We start from the raw sequence: 18,688 nt of genomic DNA, 5'->3' as shown, positions 1-18,688 counted from the left end.
GCTACTCTCATCACCCCTTGGTCTCCGCCATCCATGACTTTCTCTCTGCCCTAGAGCATGCTGCCTGTTAAGTCATCTTTGTCTGGATCCCAAGTCATGGGGGAATCCCAGGGAATGAAGTGGCTGACTGTTTGGCTAGAGAAGCAGATACTTACCCCCTTTTCCTTTCACGATTCCAACTGCGTATGTGTGGATATATGTCAAATCTCTCTTTGCCCAACAGTGGAATGCCATCTGGAGCGCTACTGCTCATAGTAATAAACTCCACACAATCAAGGAGTCTACTGCAGTTTGGGGCACTTCTTTCTGCCCCCTCTCAGGAGTCCACTGTTTTATGTTGTTTACTTACTGGCCATTCCCGGCTCACCCATTGTTTCCTCCTACATAACGACCCACCCCCCCACAATGTGGTTGTGATGCCAGACTGGCGAAATCTCGCATATTGGTGGCATGTCCCTTCTTTCGACCCTTCATGCTAAGTATAGTCTCCTTGCTTCCTTAAATTTAATGTTAGCGGATGATTCACAGATGATTGACCTGGTCCTCACATTATTTTATGAAAGTGGTTTTTATTTCCAGATATGAGGTTCTCCTTTTGTCTTGGAGCAGGGGCAGGTTGGTTGTGCTTGGGACTCCTTTTGCAGTCTTCACGGTTTGTGATCCCATGACTGCCTCCACCCCCCCCCCCCCCCTCCCCCTCTTTCCCTTTTTCCAGTTTTTAGGTTTGGTCTCACCTTTTATGCTTATACTGTGTGTGTTTAATGTTCATTCTTTTATAATTTTACTCCTCTGATTGAATCTTTTCATTTCTACCGGACTCTCTTTCTAATGTGCACTGTAATTGTAAAGTAAGAGGAAAGGGCGGGACTGATTGATTAACTGAGAGAGTATGGGACCAAATGGTGAAGTCATCAGTACCGCGATTCCAAAGGGGGGATCGCGGGACTGATGACTTCGCCGTTTGGTCCCATACTCTCTCAGTTAATCAATCAGTCCCGCCCTTTCCTGTTACTTTACAATTACAGTGCACACCATCATGCCCTGGGGAAGTTCCATTTCTTCTGGTAGGCCTTCTGATTAGGTAACTTCTTTCCAATCTTGGTCTGTCTCCCCTCAATGACAATACTCCTAGCCACTTTGTTGCTTCCCATAGCACCTATTCAGCTGCTGACCTTATGATCTCTTTCCCCTAAGCTCATGGCTTTGCTAGAATGGCCTGTACCCAGTGAGCTTTGTACAGTGACCATTTTTCAGTGTCCTATCACTTGTCACAGCCCTATGGACCAATAACCATGTTTGGCACTTCAGAGAACCAATGACAGTTGTATGCTTTTGCTATCATCTTTGTTGCCTGTCTGTCAGATTGCTTCAACAAGGTTGTGGGAGATGTCTTTGACACAATCTCCCATGCTGCTGGAACTGCTATTCCTCTTTCTGAAGGTTGCCTCCACCATTGTATGTGCCATGGTGGACCAAAGAAACTGCAATGCCTATTCAGTTTGGCAATACCTTTGAGAGTTTACTGTATTGCCTCTTTCCAGGAAATTAACCATCCTCCCTTTCAGGCAACTAAATTCTGAGGTTCACTATCTAATTAAATGCAGTAAAAATGAATGTAAGGAGCACTATGAACATTTCACTGCATTGGAGCTACTTCAGGCACTTTCCTCATCTCACAGTATGGTCCCAGGCCTTGATTAAATTCATTATGAGATGATCCAACATCAAATGAATATTATTCAGTTGCTCCATGTACTGAGGATCTTTAACCATATTTCTCATCACAGTGGTTAGGTATTATCATCATACTAGTTCTTAAGCTAAGCAAAAACCCCTTTGTCCATTGACAGATATGTCAGTTAGCCTCAACACTGACTTGGCTGCACGATATTTGTCAACTAAAGACTAACAGTCTTTGCTTTCTTGCCCACACCTCTCCAGGTGCTGATTACACTACTCTTCTCTGTATTTATCAGGCCCTGCTATTGCCACAGTTGGACTATGGTTGCCAGGTTTGTGTTTTGGCACCCTTTTACATTTTGAAACTGTTAGATCCAGTCAGTCATCATGGGGTAAGACTGGCCACTGGCACCTTCCTGACTAGTCCCCTAGACAAACTTCTTGCTGAAGCAAGAATCTTCCCTCTTTATCTCTGACAGTACCAACTGTTGCTCACTTATGCTGTTACCATCAGACAATTCCCTAATCATCCAACTGATCACACATTTTTGACCGAGAGAAGTCTCGCAGTGGTTAGCACACTGGCCCCACTTTCAGGATGACGATAGTTCAATACCCTGTCTGGCCATCCTGTGATGTTCCTAAATCAGTTCAGGCAAATGCTGGTATGGTTCACTTCCTTCTCCATCCTTCCTTAATCCAATGAGACCAATGACCTTATACGAGGGCTATCCACAAAGTACATTACGTTTTGGAATAAAAAATAAATAAATATTGGAAATTCTTTTAATTATATACAGATGAAAGCCGCACTTAAATACTACTTTTCTACATAGTTGCCATTTAAATTAAGGCACTTATCATAGCGATGGACTAGCTTGGAAATTCCTTCGTCGTAAAATTCGGCCGCCTGCGCCTTCAACCATGTGGAGATGGATGCAGTAAGCAAATTCAGAAGGATGTAGGTTACAGTAGTTACACAGAGATGAAGAGGCTTGCACAGGATAGAGTAGCACAGAGAACTGCATCAAACCAGTCTTTGGACTGAAGACCACAACAACAACAACAACAACAATAACAACAACAATAACATAATGTTTTCAACTACTTTTGTGGTGGGGGTGGGTGGCTGTGGTTGAGGTGTCTCCCACCTTATGCTAGGTTTAGGAGACCATCAACCATACCTCTCCCTCCCATTTGTTCCATACTTGTCTACAACACCACAATGTGACACCATTGCTTATCAGTCATCCACAGAATCACAGAATGTAGATGCACACATAATAGTTGGTAACAGGCCAAACAGGGGCATTTGTAAGGCACTTTCACTGAGATGTTATTTAGGAGAGCATAGCATGATATATGCTCATATCTTTAGAGTATGCTAAACACATTGGTATCTTTTCCTCAGCTGTATGTGTATAAAGTTCTCTTTGGTAGTGAATGCCTCTGTATGTTTGGACCAACTTTGATATCAGGGTGTATTTATTTCATGCAATTGTTAGTTCTTAATTGTAATTGTTAATTCATTGTAATATTTCAGGACCATATTCATGGGAGAAGAAATGCCTGCAGATGCCAAATATAATCATTCTTATAACAATTTATTCTGCCACTCACATTTTAAAAACTCCACAGGAAAGCTTGTGATTGAACTACCTAGCTGACATCAAGCAGCTACTGTGTGGAAAGTGACACTAATAAATACTTTCATCTCTTCTATTCTCACACATTGTTGAATCTTGAAACAACATTCTTGGAAAAATGACATTGCATTTAAACTCATTTGAGGACTTCACTCTGGCCCATTATTTTTCATTATTGAGCCTGTAATATTCTAAATTGATAAGACTTTGTGCGTAATTTTTAACTGTCAGTATTCCGTGTTAAAAATTCCTTTGAATACAAAAGCAGCACCTTGTACTATGTATCAGGAGTGTAAAACTATGCAGAAGAGCAACAGCTTTTTCAGTTGGTGACTTATGCTTGTTTTCGGTTAATCATTTACTATCTGATTATAGTTGAGCTTAAATTTATCAGAATGATTCATGTTTGTATTATTATTCCATGGCTCTAAAAAAATGTATACACTTACTTTGTAGTCACTCAGATTTGTATTTCCAATAATGCTTCTTTTGATGCTATCAACATTTATTGAGACTAGTAAATTATGTATGCTAAAATGAAGACACCCTTTTAAGGATATACTGTAGTTAATTGTTTCCACTCAACATGCTACCCTAAATGGTGTATATTTTAGTCATGTTACACAATAATTTTCTTTAATTTTAGTAGAGAATCTACAGGCCTGTGTTGAGCTAAAAAGGCTGATGCTGAGCAAAGATAGAGATGGATATCAGAAACTCCTGGAAGAGCACAACCTATTGGAAAAACAAAATGAAAGCTTGAAGAATGAAATGGGTCACCTGCAATGGCATGGGCATTCTAAAAGTACTCATCAGTGTTCTTTTTATAGTCCAATCACTGTTAGTGCACAAGATAAAACTATAAGTGGTGTATCTGACCATGGGGAAGATGTAAGTTTTTATTCCTTTATTATCCCCACTGTGTTTATCTTGTGTTTGCAATGTCTGTATACTATGGGATTTACTTGTAGGTGAAATGCATTTTGGGGTAATGCGGAATCAGATAACTTACACAGATTAAACAGTTTTGTCTTCACATATTTTTCAAATTCAAAATAATAATTAAAACTTCAGGCTTGTCTCATGTGAATGTTAAAAGGAGGAAGGGAATTCCAGCAAAAGAAAAAAATTGTTATTCAGGTTCCACAGCTTGCTGAAGTAGATGGAACAGTATCAATATTATGCTCTGTTAATTTAAATATATCCACCTGATGATGAATGTATGATCACTTTGGTTATTCCAGCACTTGTAAAATGAACCATAAACATGGTTATAATTTGAATATCTTCTTCTGTAGCAAAGGATCTACCTATGACTCAATTTTTTTCAGTGTTAAAGTACATACCATGGCCTTTTGGCCTTTATACTGGTGTCCCAAGAGGATTTGTCAATATTCATGGATATGATGAGAAGGACCATTCCAAGGAAAAAAGTCTAGTAAGCATGGGCTCTAAAATGCATTCCTTAAGCTCTAAGAGGAAATGTACATCTTTGCTACTGGGAAATGTATCTCTTCTATTGAATAAGTGCTCACAGATCTTAAGGTATGCATTTCAGAGCCCAAGTTCACTAGATTATTATTTTTCCCCCAAATGATCATTCCTGTCATATTCCTGAATGTTGTCCCAGTAGAGTGCACACAGAATACCATTCTGTGAGTTACTGCAAGAACTGTCAGCCATTTTGAAGCTTCAGATGGAAAAAGTAAGTAAACTGTTCATTATTTTGAAAGTAATCACCATAACTGTTGATAAACTTAACCCACTATGTGATACACAGTCAATACCATCATGGAAACATGTTTGTGGTTGCCTACCAAACCATGATTTTAGCCAGACATGCACTTCTTCATCCAAAGCAAATCTGTGGCCAGAAACATCTTTCTTCAGGTCTCCAGAGAGGTGAGTTATAATTAGTCTGATCAATTCCATTTTCACATTCTTCTGGAAACTTCATCTTGGGACACCAGTATAAAGGCCATGGTATGTACTTTAAGATGAAAAGAAATTTGACTCATTGGTAGATACTTTGCTACGTAAGAAGACATTCAAATTGTGTTTGCTAATATTAATGAAAACCAGGCTTTTCACCTCAAAAATACAGGATATGGAAGTAAAACTCTACCAGTAAGGAAGCTTTATTATTGATTCATGTGCTTTAGTCATGCTTTTCAGTGCTATCTTTGTTTTCAGACTGAAGGTGTTCTCAGGCTCCACCAGAAGGTAAAAGAACTGGAAAAAGAAACAATCAAGTTGCAGAAACAAATGGAAGAGGTGGAGAAAGAAAAAGATAGTCCATGTGGTGATACAGCATTTACACGTGTTGGTTTTAGAGTATGACTTGAAGTGATGATTAAACTTTCAATTCTGTGTACTACTATTTAAATAATCTATTTGATAGTATATTAGAATTTGATATCAAAAATAATATTGATTAGGGGATTATTTTTTCTGTGTCTGTTTCTTGTAAGAACAAGATGTGTGTGTGTCATCTTCGATGGTTTGGGCATGTTTTACGGGCTGGTGATGACTCTATTGCCAAGGTGGGTTACACGCTTGAAGTTGTCAGCAGCAGACCCTAAGGATGACCTAAGCAATAATGGGCTGATACAATTCACAAAGACCTTAAATGTGTGAACATCCACCCAGATGCAGCCCTTGATAGAGCAAAATGGAGACAACGGACCCATATAGAGGACCCCGCAGGCACATGGGACAAATGCTGAAGGAAAAGAAGAAGATGAAGAAGAGTATTAGATGATTATTAGATGATGACTTGAAATGCAATAAAAGAACCATTTTGAATCATGGGTGCTGTGCTGCTTTGATCTATATGATGGTTTTTTTTATGTGTATTGACATAAGTTGCTTGCATTAATTTTTTTATGTTTCTTCAAACTTCCTTGCCTGACCAGTTCTGTACATTAACACTAGCTAACAACACATAGATGAATTTTGTAACCTACAATTTGAATGATACATTAGGACAGTACAAACTTTCTCACAAAACATACATACAGCTTATATAGTAAATCGATATTAAAATGCATCATCTGTGTGGTCAACTCCATTGTCAACTCTTGTTTCAGATTTCAGAAACAACATCCAAATGTTTTAAGGTTAGTGGAAAGAAACTTTTTGTGGAGTGGGAACATATTGCTACTGAAATAGGGTTACAGTTTGTGGTTTTTGTGTTTGACATCAACAGGTGGTTTTATTGAGCCATCTCAAACAGAGAAATCAACATCTGGGAAGGTAGCTCATTGATGGTCAGATGAAGCAGCTTTTGGAGATGATGATGATGATGATGATGAAGTAACTTGAAAAAAAAAAGCCCCAAGATCATGAAGATGATGTCAATTAATTTAAACCAAACAAGGGCTGTTAGGGGTCAAACAGGTATGGATTATTTGTTTAGGTTGCCCACAAACAGGTTAAGCATTTAATGCAAAACTGATACTCATCACAATTCCATGGAGCTTTTGTAGATTTAGGCTTCAAAAGAGAGAATTATAGGGCAGAATGTCATTGACTGAAAGGATTAGGATTTAAGTGGTGGATTCATATTGGCAGGTTACTGGGAAAAGTGTTCATGGCAATAAAGCTATGAGCATAGGGGATGATGTGTCAGGAAATAGCATCCACAGTGCAAAGCACAGGAGGAAGTGATTTAATCATTGATGTAAGAAGGCAGACTGTGGACAATTGATTGGAGATGATACTCAACAAAGGCTGGAGGATCTTTCTACGAGTGTGTTATATCGAGCCACAGTGAGGTGAACTGTAAGGGGATTAGTGGTATTAGCTTTGTGAAATTTGGGATGAAAGTGAAGATAAGGGTTCAAGTGGTTGACAATGTGTGAGCACGTGGATTAAGGTAAGAGCTTTGGAAAGAGCTGCTGGCGGTTGTGTAGGCTGAAGGTTGTATAGGGATATCATCCTGTGGTAAAGTATGTAAGCATTGGTGTTGAAAACATGAGGAGAGTTCCCTCTGCCTCGTGGTTACTTTGATCCATGACCATGCTTCTGGAGCCCTTTTCTGAAGGGGGCTGAAGTTCATTTTAAGGCTGAGGTTGTTTTGTAAGTGTGCAGTTCACCTTACTGGAAAGAGACCTGAGGCAGGAAGGTAATGTTAAGTTGGATGTGAGGAGTTCCTGGAAAGTTATCAGGAATGGCTGCTTAGGATGGATTGAGGACCACAATTAGTAGTAGCTTGGAAGTGTTTGAGACAAGCTGCTGTGTGATTTTTTGCTGGCTGAGCTCAGTTGTGCAGATGACAAACAAATGAGTTGACTGAAGGGAACAAGTAAAGGAAAGCAGGGCCTTTGCTATTCCATCATTCTTAAACTGGATTTGGAGCTAAATGAGAGGCATTTTGAAAGTACTGTAATGTTGCAGGGACCATGTTCTTGCAAGAGAAGATATTGACAGTATTTATGTAGAAAGGGGTTAGGTGAAGGTGATTTCTCTACCTTAATGAATAAGTGACATATAAAACTGTCCCTAGAAACATACTGCACCAGCCTTGCAATAGTCGTAGCAGCAATAGTTCACATGATCTCCAAAAGTAACAGTGTCACACAACCCTTGGGTCTATCAACAACTGTATCTTTCAGCCTAAGTATGACCCAAGATGGGCCAGTTTCTCTCAACTGAATTCCAGGTGGCCACACTAAATAAAATTGTGTTCAGATGATCTTGAGGACCAGGTAGGTAACTGAATTTCCATGGCTTGTTGATCAAACCACTGACCAAATTTTTGGGTGGGGATGTGATACTTTCTCAATGAATTTTCAAACTCTGCCTGCAGTTTTTTGTGTAACTCACATACATTGTAGAAGAAAAGATGTATGAGCAGCACCATTTCAGCCCTTTGTAAATTAAAGAAACAAAGCATGTATAATGGGGTCAGGATGGTCTTAGTGCTATTAATCTCACAATGGACGAGAATGATAGACTGAAAAGTAGGTTAGAAGAACCAGTTTCTCAGCTGTCATAGAATTGTAAAGACAGTGAAGGTAACGTAATTATTTATGTAGCCAAAGTCACGCAAGTCAAGTAGTCGGTGTCCCAGTGACGCGTGTTGACCCTGGGCTGTGGTATTTCCTTTGCTTGACACATGGCAGTGGGAGATTCCACTAGTGCAAAGATGTCAGGCTGGGCAAGTGGCCACAGAAGTACTGAAGTCAGCACATTGTCTGGTGTGGAGTTGCGTCATACCTGCCAACATCAGACACACAACGACAGCAAACTCTGGTGTAGGCTGGCTATGCTATCAGGTGCCAATGCAGCAGGCCAGGAGCTCGTATTGGACATGGTGCAGAAAATATGCAAGGATGGGCAATGAACCAAGGACACCAGAAGGTGCCCCAGAGTCAGTAGATGACAGCCAATAGTAGGCCTCTAGCTGGCAGGCAACAGTTTGGCTGCTGACAGCATTGAGGTTAAATGTGGGTCATAGATGCATAGGTAGAGGAGGTAGCACCAAGTTGTAATTGAGATGACCCACTTTGGGTTGACGATCACCATGGAGTACTTTTCAGTGTATGGTGCAGTTGACAACAGTTGGATGAGGCATGCGATATTTGGAGCTGCTCGATCTGGCTCTGTTATGACAGTATGTCACTTTTGGCCACTTAGACCACAGAAGCAGCAGAGTGCCATGCCCTAGCAGGATGTAATCCAGGTAGTCACTGCAATAGCCTGGATCTCACACCATGCTGTGTGAACAGTGTTCCAGCCCCAGCAGCAGCTGGCAGGGCCTGGTATGTGGCAAATGTACACACTTCAGTGCTGGAGCAGAGGTTTCCTTCATGTCAGCTCAGTGTGTGTCCAGTACAGGCACCATAATTTGGTAAGGTACCTGGTGGTACATCTGGGTGCAGGTTGCAGACATTGATTTGGAAATGTAGTGCCATAACACATGATTAGTTCACATTTTCGTGTTTAAATGTGTAAGTACTACCACTAGCCTGAACTGAATCTTGTTGCTAAGAGTGATCCATCATTTATTGTGGTTTTTATGTGCTTCTACCTTGCCACTGTTGTGTAGCAATGTGTAATGTGACTCACCAGTCAAAGAGGAATCTTTCATGCTTCAGATATGCAGTGGCTGGTGTTTATGCTCAGAGCTCTCCTTCCACCCTATTACATGCATTTAGCAGAGTTACTTCAGGGCAGTGACTTCAGTACATGATAAAAACTGGATGATACTGGAAGATACATTTGCTCGCACATGATGTTGTTGGACAATTTTCTGCACTGTGCCCAGTGTGTATACTGCTACAATCAAAACTGAACAATGGTGCATTTGTCATTTATTTTGTATTGGACACACCAGTTTACACTTCCAGCAGAAATGTTACGTAACTGAGGTACTGCCAGTATATTTTGCATGTTGTCCCATAAGTGGCTTAGCTTCAGTGAGGAAGAGCTGTATGTTTTTGTGACTGAATCTTCATAATCATATATAATGAGGTTTAGTCTTCTCTATTCCAAGCACAAATGTCAGATTTATTAACACATGTATATGTTTTACAAGGAAATAATTTTCTAGAATGTTAAAATATGGACACAAGAAATGGTGAATTTGGCTCCTCATAAACTTAATAATCATTAAATGGTTGTCTACACATATTAATACTACAATCATTTCTCTTTGAACTGTGCACATACTTTTTCTGAAAATCTGTCTGGATCTTTGTAGTTTTCCTATTAGACATATTGCTGTATTATAACTGGCATTTTTGCCTACCACCTATCCTTTTTAAAAGATCTTCACCTTTTCCAATTCTCCAGTTTTACTGGCTGGTCTGCATTATTATTATCTTCCCTTTCTCAGACGTTATGTCTGGCTAAAAATGGAAAGTGACTCAGACCTTGATCAAGCTTGACTTCCTTTTAACTGTACGGTATATATTACATTGCATTTAGGAACTTTCGGGTAATTGAACATGTATCAATAATCACAGATTTCTGTAGTTGTAGTCCGCAGCTAGTGGTCGTGCGGCAGCGTTCTCGCTTCCCACTCCCGGGTTCCCAGGTTCGATTCCCGGCGGGGTCAGGGATTTTCTCTGCCTCGTGATGACTGGGTGTTGTGTGATGTCCTTAGGTTAGTTAGGTTTAAGTAGTTCTAAGTTCTAGGGGACTGATGACCATAGATGTTAAGTCCCATAGTGCTCAGAGCCAACATCTGTAGTTGTATATATATGTTTGGATGTAGCTGTATTGCGTTGATGTACTGGTGGATATTGTGTGGTATGACTCCTGTAGTTGATAGTACAATTGGTATAATGTCAGCTTTATCCTGGTGCCACATGTCCTTGACTTCCTCAGCCAGTTGGATGTATTTACAATTGTTCTCCTGTTTTTTTCTGTATATTTGTTGTATTGGGTGTGGATATTTCGATTAGTTGTGTCAATTTCTTCTTTTTATTGGTGAGTATGATGCCAGGTTTGTTACGTGGTGGTGTTTTATCTGTTATAATGGTTCTGTTCCAGTATAATTTGTATTAATCATTCTCCAGTACATTTTGTGGTGCATTTATTTATTTATTTATTTATCCATCTTTAAGCATTTACATGCAATCGATATTGTCATGAGTAATGTACAATTTACATATTAAGAAATATAAGTATTGTGAGGTATCACACAAAGCTAAAGTATACATTTTAAAACAACATACATAATAAAGGAATACATTTGATACATAAAGATAGCCCACATAACTAAAGTGTTCATTTTAAAGAATGTGCATAATAAAAGAATACATTTCATACATAAGGATTTCTCCACATGTTTAACAGTTAAATGTGGAACTACAGAGACAAAAAAAGCTTAGAGGTACAAACAGAGTTGCAAGTTGTTTCATAGGTCAGGTCTATTTTTGAAGAGTTTTCAAATTCTTAAACACTGTAAAAAGCTTTGTCTATCAGCCATTTTTTAGTCTTACTTTGGAACATATTAAGAGAGACACAACGTGCCTGCACAGGTAATGTGTTGAAAAGCCTTATTCCCATGTATTCATAACTGTCTTGTGTTTTCTTGAGTCGAGTTGTTGGTATGTGTATCTTAAATGTTTGACGAGTGTTATGATTATCAACGGACTGCCTAAGGTTTTAACTGTTAAAGTTTTCTTTTATGTACAAAAGGCAGCTGTATATAAAAAGAGAAGGGACTGTCATTATCTGTAATTCTTTGAAGTACGACCTACATGATATGTTATTTTTGGTAATCCCAGAGATGCTCCTGATGGCTTTCTTCTGCCAAATAAAAATTTTCCTGGACCATGGAGAATTACCCCATAGAAGAATACCATAGCTAATATGGCAATGAAAGAATGCATAATAGGAATTAATCAGCAGGCTTTCAGAAACACATGTGCATAATTTTTTCAGTAGATAGATAACTCGCGAAAGCTTTCGAGATATGTTGTCTATGTGACTCTGCCAGGTTAATTTCGTATCTAAGTATATGCCAAGAAGTATGGTAGAAGTGTACTCAGTATCAGCATTGGATAGGCTGAAGGATATATTTACAGTCTTTTCATAGTTAATAGCTAACTCATTGGCTTCGAACCACATATTGGATAATCTGAGAAAATCTTTACTTTGCTCCTTCAGTTTATTTATGTCCTTCCCTGAATTGATGAAAGTTGTATCATCCGCGTAAAGCACAGATTTGCATGGCATATTGCTGGTCAGGTCATTTATAAATATTATAAACAGTAATGGCCCAAGCACTGATCCTTGGGGTACACCTCTAGTGACGTTCAGTAACTGTAACTTTTGACCGTTATAGCTTACAGTTTGCTTTCTGTTACTGAGATATGATTTAATGAGGGAGAGTTCCAAATCCCTAATGCCATAACACCATAGTTTCTCCAGCAGTATTGTTTGGTTTTTAGAATCAAATGCTTTGCTTAAGTCCACCAGTGTGGCTTCAGCAGATAATTTAGATTCAAAAGAAGATTGCACAATAGAAACAACATTTTCAACAGCTTTAATTGTTGATAACTGGGCCCTAAAACCACATTGAGACTTAGTCAGTACACGGTTTTTTGACAAACGCATGTTAATTTGCTTTTGTATACAATATTCGATTAATTTTGAACGAATAGGTATCAGAGAAATTGGACGATAATTATTAGTGCAGTTTTTATCACCCTTTTTGTGTAATGGAATTACTACTGTCTTCTTTAGACATTCTGGAGAAATACCACAGACAAATATCCAGTTTATGAGTGTGAAGAGGGGGAATGATATCAAACCGATTATTTTTTTTAATCACAAAATTTGAGAGGCCATAAATATCTTCTGATCTGGAGTCACTTAACTTTGCCACTGAATTAATTACATCACATATTTCCACATGTCCCCAATTACAGGTTGGCACAGTATCAGCAAAGTTTTGCAAAAACTGGTTTATATAAGTAGATTGTGAATTTGATTTTGAACTCTTCTTACGAGGAGATGAGGGATTAGGGTTTGCTGCATTGATAAAAAAGGGGCTAAATTCATCTGGGGTGACATTAACACCAGTTGTAACTTTTACACTATGACTACCTGTACCTAATTCTGCTTTAATGACCCTCCACGCAGCCTTACACTTATTATTGGAGTTTTTAATGAAGATATCATTTGCTCTACATTTTGCTACTCTGATTTGTGATCTATAGTGTCTCTTGAGGCTAACATACGTTTCATTGTTAACACTACCATTTTTTACCTTATCATAGCATATCAAGACCATTAATCTCAGCTTCTGTAAATATGGTGTGAACCACCTATGTGGAGTAGTTCTGCCATGCTTTCTTGCCATAGTTTTGTTTTGTTTGGTAACCATTGGACAGGAGGTATTGAAAATTTCAGATAAAGTACTAACAAACCTGCTACAAGCCTCCTCAACATTGTTGGAAGCATATATTATATTATTCCAGTTTAGTACCTTCAGCTTATCTGTGAAGCTATTTATGCCTTTATCATTTAATAACCTGACAAACTGGGTTGGTTCACAATCCCCCATTGTTTCATTAATTGTTAGTTTTGCCCATATACCATTGTGATCTGTCAGATAGTCAACATTAAGGAGTCCAAATTCAAAATCATCTTTATGTATATTTGTGATAAAACTGTTGAGACAAGAAAGTTTCCTTGTGGGACTATAATTTGCACAGAGGAGATTATGGGATCTTAGCATGTTAAGCAAATTAGTATTTTTGTGTGTTTTTTCTTTTTTTTCCTTACATCAAAATTTAAATCTCCTAAAATTACTGTCTTGTGTTTGGTATATTTTTCTGTATGGTGAATAGGTTTATCTAAACACTCTACAAATTGATCGGCATCATTATCAGGAGAATGGTATATTGAAATAACTGTGAGTTTTAATGTTGGTAGTAGCATGACAGCCGCTTCAAGAATGCCTTTAACACATATGTCCTTAACATCAACCACAGTATATCTTAACCCTAGGTTGTCACTTATATATATTGAGGAACCCCCATAACCTTCATTGGGTCTGCAGTAACTTGAAATTAAATTAAAACGAGGTGGTACATACAGTTTTATCTCTTCTTCTCTTAACCAGTGTTCATTAATACATGATACTATTCTATTGTTTCCATTCAATACAACACCAAGTTCATCAGCTTTATATTTCAGGGATCTAATATTTATGTGAATGAATAATATTGATTTTTCACAGCAAGAGGGAAGATGCATGATGTCTTGGGCCCAATGGGATGCACACATGGTGGTTTGCCTTTCACTGGTCCTCATGTTTGGTGTGGTGATGGTGTTATGTTTTGGTAGTGGCTGGACTTCCTTGTGGCAGGCCATAAAAAATCATTACTTCTCAGTGGTATTTTTTTGGTTCTGTTTGATGCTTGGGTGGCAGACTTGTTTATTTCACTTCCTGCATAATTTATCTGGCATGGGGGATTTGATATAGGCCTACTTGATAGCACATTTGTGTGGGATGGCTGATTTGATGCACTAGATAACACTTCACTATGGGATGGAGATGATAAAATACTTACTTAGGTTTCTGTCTTCTTATCCGCTAATCAAAGTGATATTTTTGTTGTCTGTTTCTCAAGGTTCTTGTTTGTCTCACATGTTACATAGTTTATGTGGGCAGGCTGAGTGGAGGCACTTGATAACACTTTGGCATAGGATGGAGGTGGTGATACAATACTCACTGTGGTTTCCTTCCTCTTTTCTACCAGTGGCTGCAGTGGAACTGCTACAGTTGTTGTTGACACCATTTCTGATTCTGTTGCTTGTGCTGCTGCTGTTATTGGTCTTGTTGCTCGAGCTGGTTCAGATGTTGCTGGTTTTGATGGTGCTGCCGTTGTTACTGAATTTGATCATGATGCTGTAACAATTTGTGGTTCCTCAGCTGCTTTAGTTGTTGTCTCCAGGACATATTCACTTCCTGCATGGTTGCTTTCAGTAATGTATCGGTAGTTCATTGCAATAATTGGTACTGACTCATAGATACTCAGTTTTTCATATGTTTCTAATGTTTTGTAAATTGCTTTGCACAGAGATGACTTGCCTCTTCTATTCATGTGCATGCCATGTTTTGTAAAGCTGCATCTATCCAGGAAATCGACTGGTAGAAATCTTATGTTTGGGTACACTTGACACATTGTTTGTATCTGTTTATTTGCTTCCTTAATTTCGGCTTTCACACATTAAGCAGATATCAGGTCATGCCTATGTGGTATACCAATAAGTTACTTTTTGGTTTTCTATCGAACTGAAGCCACTTTTGAGACTGATAATAGCGTTAGCTAACTCGTTACAATACACGTCATTTGCTCCTCCAATTAATACAACATGATGATTTTTGTTGTCTTGTTGGTCACGTAAAATGTCCCTAATAATTTCCCACATTGGTGCTCCTGGTTTCACATGACTGCATACTTTGTGTGTTTTCCCTTGACTATGCTATTATTCTTACATTTGTCTGTTCCCAAAGCCATATTTATATCATTGCTGAATACTTCTGTTATCTTTAGTAATTGGTTGAGTTGTTGATTTGTTGCTGCCAGTAGTTTTAGATCATCCATGTATAGCAAATGTGTGATTTTGTGTTGGTATGTACCAGTAATATTATATCCGTAATTTGTATTATTTAGCATGTTGGATAGTGGGTTCAGAGCAAGGCAGAAACAGAAAGGACTTAATGAATCTCCTTGGTATATTCCACACTTAATCTGTTTTGTCTGTGACGTGATATTATTTGAATTTGCTTGGATATTAAGTGTGATTTTCCAATTTTTCATTACTATGTTTAGGAACTGTATCAATTTAGGATCTACTTTGTATATTTCCAATATTTGTAGTAACCATGAGTGGGGTACACCATCAAAAGCTTTTTGGTAATCAATGTATGCGTAGTGTAGCGACCTTTGTTTAGTTTTAGCTTGATATGTCACCTCTGCATCTATTATCAGTTGCTCTTTACATCCTCGTGCTCCTTTGCAGCAGCCTTTTTGTTCCTCATTTATAATTTTGTTCTGTGTTTCATGTGTCATTAATTTCTGTGTAATGACTGAAGTTAATATTTTGTATATTGTTGGTAGGCATGTTATGGGGCGATATTTAGCTGGGTTTGCTGTGTCTGCTTGATCTTTAGGTTTCAGATAGGTTATTCCATGTGTAAGTGTATCAGGGAATGTGTATGGGTCTGCAATGTAACTGTTAAATAATTTAGTTAGATGTGAATGTGTTGAGGTGAACTTCTTTAGCCAGAAATTTGCTATTTTATCTTTTCCAGGGGCTTTCCAATTGTGCATAGAATTAATTGCTCGGGTGACTTCATGTTGCAAAATTACCATTTCAGGCATTTGTGGTATCATCTTGTATGTGTCTGTTTCTGCTTGTATCCACCGTGCATGCCTGTTATGTTGTACCGGGTTTGACCATATGTTGCTCCAGAGGTGTTCCATGTCTGTTATGTTTGGTGGATTGTTTATTTTAATGTGTGTGTTATCTATTGTCTGGTAAAATTTCTTTTGGTTTGTGTTGAATGTTTGGTTTTGTTTCCTTCTATTTTCACTTTGTTTGTATCTTCTGAGTCGTTTGGCTAATGCTTGTAATTTCTGCTTCTTTTCGTCTAATTGCTCTGTCGCTTCTTGTTGTGAGATTTTACCTAACCTTTCTTGTTTTTTTTCCGAGACCTCATTTCTTATAAATTGTGTTAGCTGTCCGATGTCTTTTCTCAGTTTTTCTATTTTGATCTGTAGCCTGTGTTGCCATGCTGGTTTTGTGGGTTTCTTCTGTGTGTTGGTTTGTTCTGATTTCTGCCTAGTGTGTATATTTAGTGCAGTGAGTGCTCCTATATAAACCAGTAGTTGTAACTCTTCCATAGTTGTGTTTTCATTTATTTTGTTGTGTATGATTGTGTTGATAGTTTTTATTGTTGTTTCGACTTGTGGGTTATTTGGTGGTCTATGCAAGAATGGTCTAATGTCTGTATTTGTGTCTTTGTATTCTATATATGTTAGCTGAAATTTTTTTCTATATCTAACATCTGTGTCACTTCGTGTTCTATTTGTGCTTGTTCTGGTGGCTGTCTTAAGATTTCGCTTTCCTCTGATTGTTTAATTGGTGCGTGTTGTTCTTTGTTTGTTTGCTCTGGGATGTTTGAGTCCATTACTGTATTTTCTTCTTCTTCTGATTGCACATTATTTTGTTCCAGTATTTGTTGTACTTGTTGTTTGATGTTTTCTAATTCTGACTGGGGTATCCTGTTATTTTTTATTATTACACGGATCTGATCAGCTAGTCGTTGTTCTGTTAAAAATTTTAATTCTGGGTATCTGGTAATAAATGTTGTGTATACTTGTGATATGTATCCAGTTGTGTTGGTTCCTAGGTTTGTTGCTTGGTGATAACAGAACATGAGGTGTTGATTAATTTCATCTGACAATCTCATCCTCTGTCTTTGTTTTCCTTCTAGGGTGGTTGCAGGAAGCATATCCTGCAAAACACCTCTATTTGGATTTAAATCATTTTCCAGTTGGCTAGCAGTGTCGTTACCATTGTGGGCGGGCATAGGGTTCAAGCGTCGTCCCTGACCATGACGGCGCTTGTCTGAGGCTTCTTTAGTTCTGTTATTATTATTATTATCATTATTATTATTATTGATCTTAACACAGCCCGCATCTCGTGGTCGTGCGGTAGCGTTCTCGCTTCCCAAGCCCGGGTTCCCGGGTTCGATTCCTGGCGGGGTCTGGGATTTTCTCTTCCTCGTGATGGCTGGGTGTTGTGTGCTGTCCTTAGGTTAGTTAGGTTTAAGTAGTTCTAAGTTCTAGGGGACTGATGACCATAGATGTTAAGTCCCATAGTGCTCAGAGCCATTTTTTTGATCTTAACAATTACTAATCATTCATTAATACCAGTAATAATTGAATATAAATAATTGTTTCTTAATCATTAATAATTAAAAGTATCATCAATAACAATAACAACATATTTATGCAAGATGAGACTGTCAGCCAAAGGTCCTGTACTATCATATTTATACATCTTCCTGGAAGAATATAAGAACACATGAGGCGATACTGAGTCTGTGGCTTAGGGCTTACCTTGGAAGACAAAACTACATTTGTGAAGGTAGTGTGGATAAAACACATGGAACTGCAGGCTGTCTACAACTTTCACAGAAACCAGACAGTAGTTATCTGTCAAAGGATATAAAAGGGAAGCAGTAAGTAGATTGGCTATGATGGCATTGGCACACATTGTTTACATTTGTGACGTCACTTGCACAGGTCAGTGCTGTACCCATGATGAGCAGTAGAGCATAACCCCTGAGCTGGCAAGTGAATTGGGCTGCTGATATTTCAGACTGTAGTGCAGTTTCCCTGTTCTAGGATGTCTGCAGTGTTGGTGGTAGCAGTTGTTGTATGGTGACCCATCAGATAAATGTTCCTGATTGAGAAAGTCTTTTATTCATAACAATTACAGTGATGGCATCAGGGAAGTGTCATTTGCATCCATAATGTAGGTGACAATAGCTGCTAAAGTGTGCTGGCATCAGCAGTTGTCTGCAAGGAGGGTGGCCCAGGGTGGCACACAGTACGATGGTAACCCATCATGCTGTAATCAGCAAATCAGCACAGCAGCAGAGTGCTAATGCAAGGCAGTAATGGCTACGGGTGACAGGGAGTAGGAAGCCACCTACATTCTCACTTGCTTTTTTGAGTCGCCAGAGAATACAATGGAGTAGGTGGGGTTAAACTGCAGCCACTGGGATGACTGATGACAATGGCATGTGCCTGTTCTGGACAGTGAACAGCAATTACATGTGTCCACAGAGGGCAGTGATGTAAGGGTAGCTAGTTCACCAG

At 38.7% G+C, this 18,688-nt stretch overlaps 1 protein-coding gene across 1 annotated transcript in view; it reads left to right on the top strand.

Annotated features, from left to right (window-relative positions):
• The window catches only part of LOC126471264 (unconventional myosin-Va-like), a 170,613-nt gene extending 164,947 nt beyond the window's left edge, over positions 1-5,666 (top strand). The window contains exons 9-10 of the mRNA XM_050099382.1: positions 3,973-4,217; positions 5,520-5,666. Coding sequence (XP_049955339.1) covers positions 3,973-4,217; positions 5,520-5,666 — 392 coding nt within the window. The remainder of the gene's footprint in view (positions 1-3,972; positions 4,218-5,519) is intronic.
• The last annotated feature ends 13,022 nt before the right edge of the window (positions 5,667-18,688 follow it).

Source organism: Schistocerca serialis, chromosome 3, assembly GCF_023864345.2.
Source record: "Schistocerca serialis cubense isolate TAMUIC-IGC-003099 chromosome 3, iqSchSeri2.2, whole genome shotgun sequence".
Classification (NCBI taxonomy): domain Eukaryota; kingdom Metazoa; phylum Arthropoda; class Insecta; order Orthoptera; family Acrididae; genus Schistocerca; species Schistocerca serialis.
Note: the sequence above shows the minus strand (reverse complement) of the source record. Positions and strands in the feature narration are given on the sequence as shown.